The sequence below is a fragment of the Bos indicus x Bos taurus genome, chromosome 29, assembly GCF_003369695.1.
Source record: "Bos indicus x Bos taurus breed Angus x Brahman F1 hybrid chromosome 29, Bos_hybrid_MaternalHap_v2.0, whole genome shotgun sequence".
In the NCBI taxonomy this organism is placed as follows: Eukaryota; Metazoa; Chordata; class Mammalia; order Artiodactyla; family Bovidae; genus Bos; species Bos indicus x Bos taurus.
In genome coordinates, this window is record NC_040104.1 from 926,731 (window position 1) to 941,965 (window position 15,235).

The 15,235-nt window shown below is 66.5% G+C and overlaps 1 protein-coding gene across 1 annotated transcript in view; it reads left to right on the forward strand.

The window, feature by feature from the left end:
* The first annotated feature begins 4,362 nt into the window (after nucleotides 1-4,362).
* Nucleotides 4,363-15,235, forward strand: part of MUC5B (mucin 5B, oligomeric mucus/gel-forming) — a 43,852-nt gene continuing 32,979 nt past the window's right edge. Inside the window, exons 1-19 of the mRNA XM_027532951.1 lie at nucleotides 4,363-4,432; nucleotides 7,134-7,163; nucleotides 7,708-7,761; nucleotides 8,202-8,252; nucleotides 8,554-8,815; nucleotides 8,919-9,033; nucleotides 9,122-9,212; nucleotides 9,438-9,547; nucleotides 10,175-10,376; nucleotides 10,750-10,875; nucleotides 11,010-11,127; nucleotides 11,501-11,639; nucleotides 11,897-12,007; nucleotides 12,119-12,188; nucleotides 12,492-12,629; nucleotides 12,935-13,099; nucleotides 13,439-13,533; nucleotides 14,451-14,577; nucleotides 14,793-15,048. Of these exons, the coding sequence (XP_027388752.1) occupies nucleotides 4,363-4,432; nucleotides 7,134-7,163; nucleotides 7,708-7,761; nucleotides 8,202-8,252; nucleotides 8,554-8,815; nucleotides 8,919-9,033; nucleotides 9,122-9,212; nucleotides 9,438-9,547; nucleotides 10,175-10,376; nucleotides 10,750-10,875; nucleotides 11,010-11,127; nucleotides 11,501-11,639; nucleotides 11,897-12,007; nucleotides 12,119-12,188; nucleotides 12,492-12,629; nucleotides 12,935-13,099; nucleotides 13,439-13,533; nucleotides 14,451-14,577; nucleotides 14,793-15,048 (2,330 nt within the window). The remainder of the gene's footprint in view (nucleotides 4,433-7,133; nucleotides 7,164-7,707; nucleotides 7,762-8,201; nucleotides 8,253-8,553; nucleotides 8,816-8,918; nucleotides 9,034-9,121; nucleotides 9,213-9,437; nucleotides 9,548-10,174; nucleotides 10,377-10,749; nucleotides 10,876-11,009; nucleotides 11,128-11,500; nucleotides 11,640-11,896; nucleotides 12,008-12,118; nucleotides 12,189-12,491; nucleotides 12,630-12,934; nucleotides 13,100-13,438; nucleotides 13,534-14,450; nucleotides 14,578-14,792; nucleotides 15,049-15,235) is intronic.

Consider the following 15,235-nt stretch of genomic DNA (forward strand, 5'->3'; position numbering starts at 1 on the left):
CCTGTGGACTATAGTCCGTAGGGCTGCAAAGAGTCAGACATGACTCAGCGAGTGAGTATATCTTGTTTATTAAAAAGGCGGGGATAGGGATTTCCCTGGTGATCCAGTGCTAAGACTCTATGCTCCCCATGCAGGGGGCCCGGTCAGGGAAACAGACCCACGTGCTGCAACTGAGTTTGCAGCTGAAAAGATCTGCCATGCTGCAACACAGGCCTGGTGCAGCCAAATAAACACTTAAAAAATAAAGAAGAGGAAAAATAGCAAGTGTTGGCAAGGATGTGGAAAAGTTGGGACCTTTGGGCATTGTTTCTGGGAATGTAAAATGGTTCTGTGTTTGGTGATTCCTCAGAAGGTTAAACAGAGACAATATGATTTAGTATTACTAGGTACATACCCAGAGGAATTGAAGGCAGGGGCTCCTATATTTACGCCTGTCTGTTGACAGTTGCTTTATTCACAACAGCCAAAAGGTGAAAAGAACCCAAATGCCCATCAAGGGACGAATGTGTGAAATGTCGTATATTCACACAATAGAGTACTATTCAACCTTAAAAGGGGAAATTCTGACACAAGCTACCACGTGGATGAAACTTACATTGTGCAGAGCAAATAATCCAGTACCAAGAGGACCCAGAAGAGTCAAATCCACAGAGACAGGAAGTAGGGCGAGGCCAGGCCTGGGGGATGGGGAGGGGACTTGTTTCCCGGGTACGAGTCTCTGTGGGATGATTAAAGTGTTCCAGGGATGATAGCGGCGACGGTCACACACCTAGAATGTACTTAATGCCAATTAATGTACACTTAAAATGGCAAATTTTATGTTATGTATGAGTTTGAGTAAACTCCAGGAGACAGTTAAGGACAGGGAACCCTGCCATGTTCCAGGGGAAGGAGTTGCAAGGAGTCGGACGTGACTTAGCGACTGAGCGACCACAAAGGGCATTTCATAGACAGATGGGAAACAAAATCCAGATCCCCTATGGCTTCCACGCTTTAAGTGCTCCAGTAGCTTGCACCCCAAATTCACAGGAAGCCCTGAGTCCTCCTTCCTCCAACCTCGCCCACCGCGTCCCACCCCCTCTTGAGGTGCCCCAGCCATACCAGGTGCCTCCAGACCCTTCAAGGGTCACGTTCATTCCTGCCACAGGGCCCTTGCACCTGCCGCTTCCTAAGCGGAAGGCTGGCTCCTCCACGTCCTCAACACACCCTGCCCCACCCCACACAGAGCTCTGTGCTGTGAGCTCCAAGGGGAACTTGCTCTTCCTTGGTGGCATCAGATCCCCAGGGCCCTGGGAGGTATCCCTCGGGGAGCATCAGAATTTACTAGAAGGCAGAAAGGAAGGCGGGAAGGAGGGTGGGAGGGGAGAGGAATTGGGCAAGGAAAGGGGTTTGAGTGAGGATGGGAAAAGCGGAAGATGGGCAGGGGCCCCCTGGGGGGGGCACCCTCATCTCCTGCAGCCCTGGGCAGGGCTAGGGGAGTGGGCACAGCCCTTCTTGGGAGGGGGACGCTCTGGGGACTGGGTCTCCCAGGGGGACTGATCGGCCCCTCCCCCGCCTCCCCCAGCATAGACCTGGGATGTCTGGACCCCGTCTGGTCTGAGAAGGGTGGGTTTCCATTCCCCAGATGCCTGGCGCTCTGGGGAGCAGAAGTCTGTAGCCCCAGACAGCCAGCCAGGCCCTGGGCAGGCCTAGAGTCAGCCAGGCCTTTGAGCCCCCAGGCTGTGCCACACCGTCCGAGACCCTCCAAGGAGTGCAGTGCAGAGCAGGGCAAACCGCCAGCACTCAGCAAATGCCTGAGGCTTGATGCCTCCCAGCGCCTGCGGCCCTGACCTGGCGCTGCTGTGGTGGGAGGCAGGTGGGCAGGGAGGGATGAGCGGAGAAGGGCCCCAGCCTTGGTGATGACCCGTTCCCGGGGCTTCCGGCAAGGCCAGGGACTGGCCGGGGCAGCCCGGCTCTGGGCTCTGTCTGTGGGGGTCTCTTCTGCAGGTGGGATCTGGGCTGCCTGAGGCCCGCGGGCTGAGCACGGGGCAGGGTGTGCCCCAGGCAGGGCAGGACTCTGGCACGTCCCGCAGCCTCCCTGAGCCCCGGGAGGCCTGGCCCCGGCCCCCTTCCCGGCAGAGCTGCACGCCGCTTCCTTGTTCTTCTGTTCTCGGCTCTCTCAACTGTGAAGGGGCAAACTCGCTGAGCAAACAGGCTGGGCTCTGTGGCCTACATCCGGGATGTCTCAATCCCGCGACCCCGCCCACGGTGACCCTGCCCAGGGATGCTGATGGCATGGGGGGGGGGCACAGGGCAGCGAGGGCTCACTCTTCCGGTGCATTTATTGAGTGCCTACTGTGTGCCGGCCATGAGCAGATGGGCCAGAGCCCGGCTACATGGAGCACTCCTTCTGGGGGTGGGGGGTGAGGTGAGGGGTGCAGAGGACAACCGCAAAGCTTGAAGAGACTGCCCTAAGTGCCCAGGTGCCCAGCTGCTCCCACATGGTGGCGGTGGGGGCCAGGGCTGCCCCGAGTGGCTGCAGGATTCTGGCCACGCAGGATGGCCGGAGGGATGTGCTAGCTCTGACGGTGTCCAACTGGGGTCAGGCTGGGGGCACAGACCGAGAGCCGGGGCTTCGGGGAGGCGGGAGAAGGCTGGGCACAGGGGCACAGCTCGGGGGCCAGATTCCCGCTTCCTTCCTTCCTTCCTTCCTTCCAGGGGTCTCAGTGTGCCCCCCACACACACGAGGACCAGGTGCAGAGCCCCGTGTTTGCAGGGAGGCCAGGCACAGCCACAGCCTGAGGGCACGGGGGTGGCAGGGGCCCAGCGCACCCCCAGGCCGGTCCTGTGGGGCCCCTGCCCAGCCCTCCCCCGGAGACCCCTCCCCCAGAAGCCCCTCCAGCTGTGCTCTCTGCCACTGGGACCCCTGGGTCCCTGAGAGAGAACTTTGGAGGCCACGCAGCCCCAGCCCAGGGGGTGACAGTGAGCGTGGGGCGGGAGGGCAGCCTGAGCTCCTGCTGAGACCCAGGACCCAGGTCGGCAGGAGGGCCGCTCCACCCAACTCTCGCTGGTGCCGGAGGTGCTCCGGAAACACCAGGAGCCAGGAGGAGAAACAGGGCCTGCGGGGCCCTCGGCCAAGCTGAGGGCGGCGGGGTGATGGCGGTCAAAGACGCCCACAGCTTTAAGGTGGGTTTTCCCTTTGCCCCAGAAATTCCACATCTATGGACTCATCAGGGAGATGAAGGCGGGGTGGCTGAGGGGAGTGGGTCCAGGTGCTGAGTGTTCACCACGCAAGCCTGGAAACCGCCCCCCACTGGGGGGCAGGTCAGGCACCCCAGGGCCTTCTGTGCTCAGACACGTCAGGTTTGGGGTCAGGAGCCCAGTGGCGGGAAGAGCCAGAGGAGGAGTTCCGGGGAGAACTGTGGGCTGGAAGAAGGGCACTGTGGGGCGAGGGTCACCATCGAACTTCCACCACCAGCCACGCCGGCCCGGGGAGCTGAGCCTTCAGGGTTCTCATTTGGGCCGGGCGCTGGGGTCTGGAGAGCCCCAGCCCCAGCGTGCCCCGTCAGCCCTGCTGGGGGCCAGGAGTACATCCCTTTGTACGTGGGTCCCTGCTCAGCCTGTTGTTGGTGGGGGACCCCGAGTGGGGAGGGGGTGGCAAGGCCTTGAGGATGGACGCCCCGGCCCGCACGTGGGGATTGGCTCCTGGCCTGCGTTCTGTTTGACCCTCACCTCACTCCCAAGGCCAGTTTTCCCTTGAATTTGAACTTAGTGACGGAGAGGAGCCCAGAGACCTGGTTGGGTCCTGCTGGCACGGCTGGGGTCTCTGGGACCCCTGTGAGCCTGGGGGCAGGCTCTCCCCCGCCCACAGCCTCCACACTCCTGCGGGGAGCAGATGTCCGGCCCTCCTCACTCCTCGGGAACGGCACCCCCACAGCCTCCTCCTCTGCACGGGGGCGCTGCCCGGGCCCAGGGTCTGCCCTCACCTGGCCCATCGCTACCTTATTGGGAGCGGGCATGGCAGCAGCGGGCCTGGGTGGTCACAGCGACCCTGTTCCAGGGGGGCTCTGCCAGCCCTGCCACCCGCCTCCTCCCTTCTGACTCTCAGACGCTGCTGGGAGGTGGGGCGGGGAAAAGTGGGGGGGGTCCCACGTCTCTGGGGCCCAGAACCACAAATCCCTCCTCCTCCGGGTTCCTGCGTGCCTCAGCCCTCCCCAAGAGCAAACACACGTGGCTGTCGTGGGGGAGGATAGTGCCCTGCGTGGCCTGGGAGCTGGGCTCGGGGCCAAGGCCTCCTGCTACATAAGCCCCAGGGCCCCCAGGGGAGTGAGCATTGCGCCCCACTCCCTCTGGCCGCCCGCCCACCGCTGCGCCAGCCCCAGGATGGGTGCCCTGAGTGGGTGCCCGGCGCTGCTGTGGGCCCTCGTGGCCCTACTCTCAGCGGGCACAGCAGGTAAGGATGCAGCCCCTCACTCTCCCCACACAGCAGGGGCGGCCCCCACAGGCCCATAGTGGACAGCGTGTCTTCCACGGGGCTCTGCGTGTCCTGGACTCCTGGGCAGCCTGAGCTGGGAGAAGTTAGAACCTCAGGGGAAACTGAGGGTCTTGGCTTCGGGGATGGGAGGGGCTGGCGCTGGGTGAGGGGCCTGGGCTGGGGGGTCTCTCTGGTCTCTGTGAGGCCACCCCCCACTGCCACGGAGCCAAGCGGGCAGAGTCAGCACAAAAGGTGCCCACGGGGAGCTGCATTTCCCACTCTGCCCTCAGGGCTGGCCCAGGCAGTAGCCTCCAGGCAGCCCCATCAGACTCTTGGCTGTTCCTGGAGCCACACCCGCCCTGTGGCCTTTCTCGCTCTCCTCACCTGCAGCCGCCCGTCTGGCCCCACAGCCGGGGAAGCACCAAGAGCCCTAACACTCACTGTGCACGAGCGGGCAGCGGCGCCCAGCGGGGCTGGCCTGGGCCCGGGCCCCACAGTCACTCCTTCAGGCCCCCCATGCTCAGGAGTCTTGGCAGCTGGGCACCGCCTGAGGCCCTCTCCACCAATGGAAAGGAGGTGGTGAAGGGGTGGGCAGACAGTCTGTAGAGCCTCTGCCCCAGGCCGCCTTTCTTGGAGGGCAGGCAGGCTTGGGGTGGGGGCTGAACCATGGCAACTCCTGGTGAGGGTACCAGATGCCGCCTGGCATCTGCTGTGCAGTTCAGGTGCCCGGCCAGCCTGTCTGGCCAGCCGTGGCCCTACTCAGCCCCGGGGCAGCGGGCCTGCAGTGAGCCCACTCCCCTTCTCTTGTTGAGGGCAAGTCCCTCGAATGGGGCTCCTTCCTGCCAGAAGGAGATGCTCACCGTGGCGACCGTGATGTGGGAGAGGCCGCAGGGAGACCTCAGTTCCCTGAGGACCTGGATCCGGGCGGCCTGGATGAGGAGTAGGAATCCTGGCCATGCGCCCACCGGGGCCTCGAGGCAGGACGCAAACTCCCCTCGGCCTTCAGTGAAAAGTGCATCTCTCAAGGGGGCAAAAGCTGTAGATGAAGGTGCAGAGCCTGTTCTTAGAGCCACAGCACACGTGGGAACGGCACAGAGAAGTGCTTTGTTCAGTCCCGAGAGACCATGCAGCAGTTCCACACAACCCACCCCCTCCCCAGAAAGGGCGCGGGCATCCCCACAGTGGGGCATGCCGGTCACATGTCCGACTCTGCGGCCCCGTGGACTGGAGCCCGCCAGGCCCCCCTCTGTCCATGGGGTTCTCCAGGCAAGAAGGCTAGAGTGGGTTGCCACTCCCTTCTCCAGGGCATCTTCCTGACCCAGGGATCAAACCCGGGTCTCCTGCATTGCAGGCAGGTTCTTTACCGTCTGAGCCACCAGGAAAGAGGCAGCTAAGTCATTTACGGAGGTCAGTTCTTCCAGGCCTTTGCTCACCTTTGGCCAGTTATCTGACTTCTTTCTCCACACGCTTAACTGCCCCAGGACCCTCCCTGACACGCGTGCACAACTTTCCTCCAAGACAGATTTGAGTCGAGGCCTACGGAGAGCGTGGCATCACCCATGGTGGGGGGCGCCTCTCTGGTGGGGCGTGCCCCTCTGACGCGGGTGCCCCTCTGGTGGGGGTGCCCCTCTGACACGGGTGCCCCTCTGACGCGGGTGCCCCTCTGGTGGGGCCGCCCCTCTGGTGGGGGTGCCCCTCTGACGGGGGGTGCCCCTCTGACGCGGGTGCCCCTCTGGTGGGGGCGCCCCTCTGACGGGGGGTGCCCCTCTGACGCGGGTGCCCCTCTGGTGGGGGTGCCCCTCTGACACGGGTGCCCCTCTGATGCGGGTGCCCCTCTGGTGGGGCCGCCCCTCTGGTGGGGGTGCCCCTCTGACGGGGGGTGCCCCTCTGACGCGGGTGCCCCTCTGGTGGGGGCGCCCCTCTGGTGGGGGCACCCCTCCTCTTTCACCCTCAAGGAGCCTTTCTGCACATGTGTCTCCCTTGCCCCAAGGGTAGGAAATACGTGGCCCTAATCTTGCTCAGACGGGGCTTGGCCCCTCCGTCCCAGCGATGACCATTGCAGTGTTCTCAGGACACAAAGCTGCTCCTGTTGTTAATCCATCTCTGAGCGCAGACAGGAGGCCGACAGAAACGTCAGCCTGGATCCCGTGTATCCACTGTCTCACACTGGTGTCCCCTGGGCTGAGCCCCCGTGGGGTGAGGGGGTGAGGCTGGCCCTGAGTGGAGGGGCTTCCCGTCGGGGGATGTGTGCCCGGACGGCAGTAGATGGGGTGGTTGGTGGTGGGCATCTCCCTGGCCGAGCTCTGGACCAGCCAGGTTCACAGGTGGTCACCTGGCCCCAGAAGGGGTGCCGTGTGAGCCTGTCCATGTGAAGCCCCTGGTTTCTCGAAGCGGGGGTGGATAAAATGACCGGCACGTGCAGGAGAGGCTGCAGGCCTGGGGTCGGGGCCGGGGGTCAGGGTGGGCAGGGAGAAGCGTGGCCAACAGGGCCCTGACGAGGAGAGAGAAACGCCAGGCCAGTGCCCATGGCCTCCGGGCCAGCGTCCTGGCCGGAAGGTAGTGTAGGGAGCCGAGCCCGGTGCAGCGGCTGCAGAGCCAGCCCAGCACTCCTTGCCGGGCAGCACCCCTCCAGGGACACAGGGACCTCCGGGCCTCACCTCCGTCTCCCCACATGGCACAGGCTGGGCGGAGCGGGGAGAGCCCTACCGACGTGAGGAAGGAATTCTGGGGCCATGTGTGCGGGGTGCCCCAGGCCAAGCCTCACAGAGAGGGGCCTGGAGGGGGCTCAGTCTTGCTCACCGAGGTGGCGGAGGCACCTAGACCCGGGAGGGGCGCCCCCAGTGGTGGGGGACACAAGGTGGCCTTGGGCCCCCAGGGCCTCCCGCCTGCCCAGGGCTGGGGCTCGAAGGCGGAGCTGGCTGCAGTCTTGGGTTTCTGCTAAGTCACGCCCGGGAGCCTCTCCAACCTGTGTGTCCTTCTCCCCACAAAGCCAAGCTTTGTCCTTCTCCGAGGGGTGTGTGGAGGGGGCCAGACGCTCTCCCTGGGGTGGCCTGGGGTCAGCGAGCCGACACCCTTTCCTGATTCCTTCTACCCCAGCCACAGTGAGGTGCACACCATGCAGATGGGGGGCGGTCAGCTCTGGGCACAGGGCGCGGTTCCCGGGGCCGCCAGCGTGCAGCCTCGGAGACCCCGCCGCCCCGGGGCGGGGTCCTGACGGCCAGCTTCTCATGGACTCCTGCTCCCCTTCCCTGCAGACACCCAGGACGGCGAGCAGCAGAGCTGGACAAGTCAGCAGCCTGAGATGACTGGTCAGAGGGCGGGCATGGCGGGGAGGGCCCGGCACGGAGCCGGCAGGGGTCCCCTTTCCACATCGGCTTCCTGCCACAGAGACGCCCCTGGACCCGTCTGCCCACAGGAGGGGGCAGCAGAGGGCCCTGAGGAAACAGACACTGAGCAGAGAGGCTCAGACATGCTCACACACATGTGGTGCATACGACTGCCCACCTGCACTCACATGCTCACACACACACGCACAAGCAGGGACACACTCAGACCTGGGCAGGAGCGTGTCGTGGGCGGACGGGGAGCGTCCTACAGGGACAGCATTTGTCCTGGGCTCCCTGGGCTGGGTCAGGCTGGCCTGCGGCCCCCTGCTGCCCCAGGGTGGCCAGTGAGGGGTCCTGGGGGTGGGGATGGCGGCTGGTCCCCGCCTGGCCATGTTCGGTGTGTGACCTGGCTCCCTTCACAGCCCGGCACCTGACCTTCATCCCGCCCATCACTGTCTTCCCCACCATGAGCCGTAAGTGGACGCCGCCCATGGCCCACAGGGTTGGGGCTGTTTGCCAGCCTCTGGGGTGGTCACAGACCTGGGGATAAAGCCGGGACCGTGTGTGCAGCTGAGCAGCTAGATGGCCTTGGGTGCCTGCCCTGTGGATGGTTCTCTTGGGGCCCGGCCCAGGTGCTGGGGTGAGGCCCTCAGGGTTGGGCAGGGGCGAGAATCTGGGGCAGAGGGGAGAGAGGCAGGGGGCGGCGGGTCCCCATCCCACACGGGGGCCTGGCCCCAGGGAAGGCCGCACCCCACCACCGCGCGCTCCCCACAGCCCTGAACGCGGCCCACGGCGGGCGGGTGTGCAGCACGTGGGGCGACTTCCACTACAAGACCTTCGACGGCGACGTCTTCCGCTTCCCCGGGCTGTGCAACTACATCTTCTCCGCGCACTGCGGCTCCGCCTATGAGGACTTCAACCTGCAGCTCCGCCGTGGCCTGCTGGGCTCCAGGCCTACCATCACCCACATCGTCCTCAGATCACAGGGGCTCGTGCTGGAGGTCTCCAACGGCTCGGTCCTCATCAACGGGTGGCGGTGAGCACAGCCGGGGCGTGGAGGGGCCCGGCTCCAAGGTGGGCGGGGGTCGGAGCAGGCGGGGAGGGGGCTGGACGCGTGGGAGCACTGGACTCTTGTCCAGGGAGGAGCTGCCCTACAGCCGCGCGGGACTCCTGGTGGAGCGGAGCAGCACCTACGTCAAGATCAACATCCGGCTGATGCTGACCTTCATGTGGAACGGAGAAGACAGCGCCCTGGTGAGGGTGCCCCACGCCTCCCACCGGGGGGGCCCCAGGGGCTGGGGAGGGCCGGCAGAGACTGAAGTTGCCTCTCCCCCGCCCCCAGCTGGAGCTGGACCCCAAGTACGCCAACCAGACCTGTGGCCTGTGTGGCGACTTCAACGGGCTCCGGGCTGTCAGCGAGTTCTACGCCCACAGTGAGTGCCCCGGGGCCAGGTGTGGTGGGTGGCCGACCCCAGCACAGTCCCTGGGAAGCTGGAGGTGCAGGGGTGGGTCTCACTGGGGCGCTGGGCAGGGGTCAAGTCAGGGGTGTCAACAGTTCCAGTGATGCCCCAGAGGGGGTGCTTCGGAGGTCCTGAGCACAGGCGGGAGCTCTGCCCCCAGAGCCCCCCAGGGTCTGCAAGTAGGGCCTGCTTTTGCAGACGCCAGGCTGAGCCCACTACAGTTTGGGAACCTGCAGAAGCTGGACGGGCCCACGGAGCAGTGTCAGGACCCCCTGCCCTCTCCCGCTGCTGACAACTGCACAGACGAGGTAAGCGCCTGCCTGTGGCGGCCCCAGACATAGAACCACCAAGAGGGGCACTTGGGGAGTCAGGGAAAAGCCCTTCCAATGAGCTGGGCAGATCCCACCTCCGGAATCTAGAGGCTCCAGGATCCCCGAAATCAGCGGAACCAGCAGCTGTAAATGAGGCCCTGGAACTGGTCAGGGGTGGGGGCTGAAGGAGGGCAGCCATCAGCAGATCGGCGCTGACCCCGCTGGGGCTGCCAAGGGGGCCGGGGGCAGGCCCTCCTGCCGCCCCTTCTCTGCAGGGTGGGGTCTGCGCCCCTCCTAGGCAGGTGTGTCCTGCAGCCCAGTGGGAGTGGGGGGTCCAGGGTCATAGGTCACCAAGCCGACTCCACACCGAGCATGGCAAGGTGTCAGGGGTTGAGAAGGATGTGGGGGGTGGGGGTAGGTGGATAGCTGGCCAACTGGGTGGAGGCCTGGATGGATAGACAGACAGAGCAGTGGAAGGAGAGGTGGGTGGAGGTACGGATGAGAGGACAGACAGTGAGGGATGAAGGGGCCACAGGGGAGGGGGCTCCCTGGCCTGGGAGAGGCTGCAGGGTGGGGTCCCCGCATGAGCCCCAGGGAGGACACAGCCTCCGTCCTGTCCCCCAGGAGGGCGTCTGCCGCCGCACCCTGCTGGGCCCCGCCTTCACTCCGTGCCACGGGCTGGTGGATACCGAGGTGTACGTGGCCGCCTGCACCCAGGACCTGTGCCGCTGCCCCACCTGCCCCTGTGCCACCTTCGCCGAGTACTCCCGCCAGTGCGCCCACGCGGGGGGGCAGCCGCAGAACTGGAGGGGCCCTGACCTCTGCCGTGAGTGCCCCGGGGAGAGTAGGGGGAGGTGGCCCCAAGCATGACGCCTGGCCCCTGGCTGGGGACCCCCGGCAGGCAGACCCCTTTGGGGGCCCACAGTGAGAGGATGGCAGGAGAGCATGGGGTGGTGCAAGGCCTGGGCATCTGGGGGCCCAGAGGGTGGTCCTGGCACATTAAGCAGGGTTCCCCCTGAACCCAGGTGGGGTCTGGAGGCTGTCCTCAGGGGCATGGGACCCATGGTCCCCTCTCCTCCTGCCTCACCCAGAAGACAGCTAGACAGGGCAAGAGGCCCTCATTTCCCGGACCCTTGGTGGCACATGGCGGGCGGGGGCAGGCGTGGCTTCCTGGGCCAAACGCTGCCTCCCCCCCGCAGCCCAGACATGCCCCCTGAACACTCAGCACCAGGAGTGCGGCTCGCCCTGTGTGGACACCTGCTCCAACCCCGAGCGCTCCCAGCTGTGCGAGGACCACTGTGTGGACGGCTGCTTCTGCCCCCCAGGCAGGTGCTCCGGGCCCTCGGGGATGGCCCCCCGACGGCCTCTGCCCCTCCTCACGTCTGCCTCCCATCAGTGTCTCCCACACCTGCCCCCAGCCCCCGCTGAGAGCTCGTGCCCCACCCCTGCTGCCCCGCAGACACGGTGCTGGACGACGTCACCCACACGGGCTGCCTGCCCCTGCGGCAGTGCCCCTGCACCCACGGCGGCCGCACCTACGCCCCCGGGGCCTCCTTCAACACCAGCTGCACCTCCTGGTAGGTCCCGGCCCGGCCCCGCCCGGCCCCGCCCCGTCCCGCCCGGCCCCGCCCCGCCCCGCCCCGTCCCACCCTTCGTCTCGCCCTGGTCCTGCCCCTGCTCCGCCCCATGCCCCACCCCGCCCCCGCCCCGAACCCGCCCCATCCCCGCCCCATGCCCCGCCCCGGACCCGCCCCCCGCCCCGGCCCCGCCCGGTCCCGCCTCACCCCATGCCCCGCCCCAGCCCCGCCCCATGCCCCGCCCCGCCTCGCCCTGGTCCCGCCCAGTCCCGCCTCACCTCAGGCCCCGCCCCAGGCCCCGCCCCAGGCCCCGCCCTGCCGGGATGGGGCTCACCACCCCTCCCCACATCCCCTCTGCTCCCCCTCCCCCCAGCACCTGCTCCGGGGGACTTTGGCAGTGCCAGGACCTCCCGTGCCCAGGCACCTGCTCCGTCCAGGGCGGGTCCCACATCTCCACCTACGACGAGAAACTCTACGACGTACACGGGGACTGCAGTTACGTCCTCACCAAGGTGAGCCCCGCCTGCTGGGCCTCCCGGGGCCCTTGGCCCCGCCTCTGCCCCAGGAAGGGTACCCCGATGGCCATCAGAGCGGTGAAGCCCCCGGGGTTCCATTCCCAGAAGAAGCTCACACTCGTGGGGCCCGGAGACAAGCGGTCCCGAGGTGACTGCGTGCGAGTTCCCCACCCCCGCAGGGACCTCCAGGGCATGGGGCTCCCTGCCCGGTGGGGGGCTGACCACCCAGCACGTGGGGTGTCCTGCCGCATCAGGTATGTGCAGACAGCGCGCTCACTGTGCTGGCCGAGCTGCGGAAGTGCGGCCTGACCGACAACGAGAACTGCCTCAAAACAGTGACACTGAGCTTGAATGGAGGGGACACGGTGAGTGAGGCCCCGGCCGGGGGCTGGGAGGGGTTGGGGCAGGCGGTCCCCCGCTGGGGCGTCAGGCTGGCCCCTCCCCTCGCTGACCGCAGCCCCGCCTCCTCTCGCCAGACCGTCCAGATCCAGGCCAACGGCGGGGTGTTCGTGAACTCCATCTACTCCCAACTGCCCGTGTCTGTAGGTACGTGGCCCTGGGGAGCCCTGTGAGGCCAGGCGGGGCCTCCAGGTGGCGGCGCAGAGCCAGCCCGGCCTCTCCCAGGTCTATGCGGTTCTCGCCTGCATGGGGGGGCGGGGCTCACGGCGGCTCTGTGAGGACCGGCCTCGCGGGGCGGGGGGGTCGGCGGTCGCAGGCACATGCACTTGCGGCTCCTGCCCGGCTCCTGGGCCCTTGAGGGGCGGCTGGGGCTCCTGCCAGGCGGAAATGAGACCCAAGACTCAGGCTGGTCAGCACCGCAGGCCTCTGACCGCCCCCCACCCCCTGCAGCGGACGTCACGGTCTTCAGGCCGTCGTCCTTCTTCATCCTGGTGCAGACGGGCCCCTGGCTGCAGCTGCAGGTGCAGCTGGTGCCCCTCATGCAGGTGTTCCTCCGGCTGGACCCCGCCTACCGCGGCCAGATGTGCGGTGAGGCTGGGGGGGGGCTGGAAGCAGATGGGCAGCCAGGGCGGGGACGCAGCCTGGGAGGCGGGGACCCTGGCCTGGGACAGTGGCTGGGAGGGTGAAGCACAGGGCACGCTGCCCTCATGGCAGGCTTCACGCTGGGGCTGACCTCCCCCTCCCACCAGAGGTCATCTGCAGATAGTTCTGGAGCCTACCTCCCAGGACTCTGGTTGGGTGGAGTCACCTTGTGGTGGGCCCTGCAGGTGTGGGGAGCCTGGGCCGGACTGGGCAGCCCCCTGATGCTCACACCCCCCCACCCCTGCCCCCAGGCCTGTGTGGGAACTTCAACCAGAACCAGGCCGACGACTTCCGGACCGTCAGTGGCGTGGTGGAGGCCACGGCTGCGGCCTTCGCCAACACCTGGAAGACCCAGGCCGCCTGCCCCAACGTCAAGAACAGCTTCGAGGACCCGTGCTCACTCAGCGTGGAGAACGGTGTGTGTCCAGCAGCCCCGGGGCCCTTGGATTACCCCGGGTCTGGGCCTGGGAGCTGTGAGGCTGGGGCTGGGGGTGACCAGGTAGGGGGATGCAGGGTCCTTGGCAGGCTGGGGGCTCATCCCCGGGAAGGCGCCTGCTGCCCTGTAAGCAGTGCCCACTTAGCATAGCCAGTGAGCCTGTAATCAGTGTCCCTGGGGGAGTCACTGGCCACAGAGCCTGGGGGCGCCAAGCGGGGCTGGGCGGGTGGACAGGTGCAGGGGAGGCAGTGTGGGAGGAAGGCTGGTGAGTGCTGAGCAGTGCCCATGACCGTCCGCCATGCGCCCCCCGCCCGCCCAGAGAACTACGCTCAACACTGGTGTTCCCTGCTGACCCGCCCTGCCGGGCCCTTCTCGCCCTGCCACTCCGTCATCAGCCCCGGGCCCTTCCACTCGGTGAGACCCCCGGCCAGCACCCAGGGTGGGGCGGGGTGTCGGGAGCAGGACGGTCCACACCTCCATGGCCATGGGTCAGGCCCGCTCGAGGGACACGGCCACGGCTGGTGTGTTTGTTGCCTGGGGTGGCCGTGACAAAGGACCGCAGACTGGGTGCGGGGTGGGGGGTGACAGCACCCCAGTCCTGGATCACAAAGCTGGCAGGACCCCAGGGCCTTCCTGCCTCTCTAACCTCTGGGGGCCGTGAGGTGGCACCACCCTCTGCTCGTCTCCAGGAGGACCCAGACCTGTGTGTCTGTGCCCAAAGCTCTCCTCGTGGGGACCAGGCGTGTTGGTTCAGACCCACCCTAATGACCTCATCTGAGCTTCCACACACCTGCAAGGAGCCCATTTCCAACAGGGCCGTTCACAGGGGCCTGACGGGGACACAGTCTTCTTGGGGACACAACTCCACCCATGACAGTTGGCTCACAGGCCACCGTTTTGGAAGCCAAAACCCTTACGCGCACATGGCTCTGGCCCCCAGATGTGCGTGTCCACAGCTGGAAGACCCAGGCCCACTTTGGGGGTGCTTTGGGCCTGCCAGCACCCTCCCCCCCACAACCTCCAGCTTCTGCCTTTAGTCTCCCCCCCGCAACCCACGCCCCTCATAGGCAACCCAACCTGTGACGGATCCAGAATCCCAGCTGCACGCTGTCCTGGCCCCATGCAGAGCCATCCATCAACCCTGTCCCTGTGCAGCCCGGCCTCTCCTGTCCCTCAGGGCAGCGCATCCACTCCCCCCGAACCCCGTGGCCTTACGCCTAGCTCGGGGCTGCCCTGTGTCTCTGGCCCAGATGGGGGTCCCAGGAAGGATGGACAGGGAGAGAAGGCTCTCTGGTGGGCTGGGGTCCCTGACGTCCCGGTACACCCCCCAGAACTGCCTGTTCGACACCTGCAACTGTGAGAAGAGTGAGGACTGCATGTGTGCGGCCCTGTCCTCCTACGTCCAGGCCTGCGCCGCCCGGGGCGTGCTGCTCAGCGGCTGGCGGGACGGCGTGTGCAGTGAGTGTCTGCCAGCTGGCTAGACGGGCATTGGGGGGACTGGGCACCCCAGGACACCCCCTGCCACGTGTCCTCAGCGAGAGCTCAGGGCTCCTCCCTACCCCCAGAGGGGAAGCCGAGCCTTGGGCCACTCCAGTCCCAGTTTGGACGTGCCCAAGGTGAGCGGGGACAGGCCACCCGGCCGCTGACCTGCGTGTTGCCCACCCACCCCCCAGCCAAGTACGCGAGCAGCTGCCCGAAGACCCAGAGCTACGCCCACGTGGTGGACAGCTGCCAGCCCACCTGCCGCTCCCTGAGCCAGCCTGACGTCTCCTGCGACGTGGCCTTCGTGCCCGTGGACGGCTGCGTCTGCCCCCGGGGCACCTTCCTGGACGACGCGGGTGACTGCGTCCCTGCCGAGGCCTGTCCCTGCTACTTGCGTGGCACGGTGCTGGCTCCAGGGGAGGTCGTTCACGACAACGGCGTGGTGTGGTGAGGGGCCTCTCCCCACTGCCACTCTATCCCACCTGCTTCACACGGAAACACAGGGGCTCCCCGCGGAGGGGCCTTCACCCTGCCCGCCCCTCAGCCCTTCTGAGAGGGACCGCTCCTCTGGCCCGGGGACGTGTTCTGCGGGTCTGGAGCCCGCGGAGGGCCGGCCTGGGTGCAGCCCTGCCCC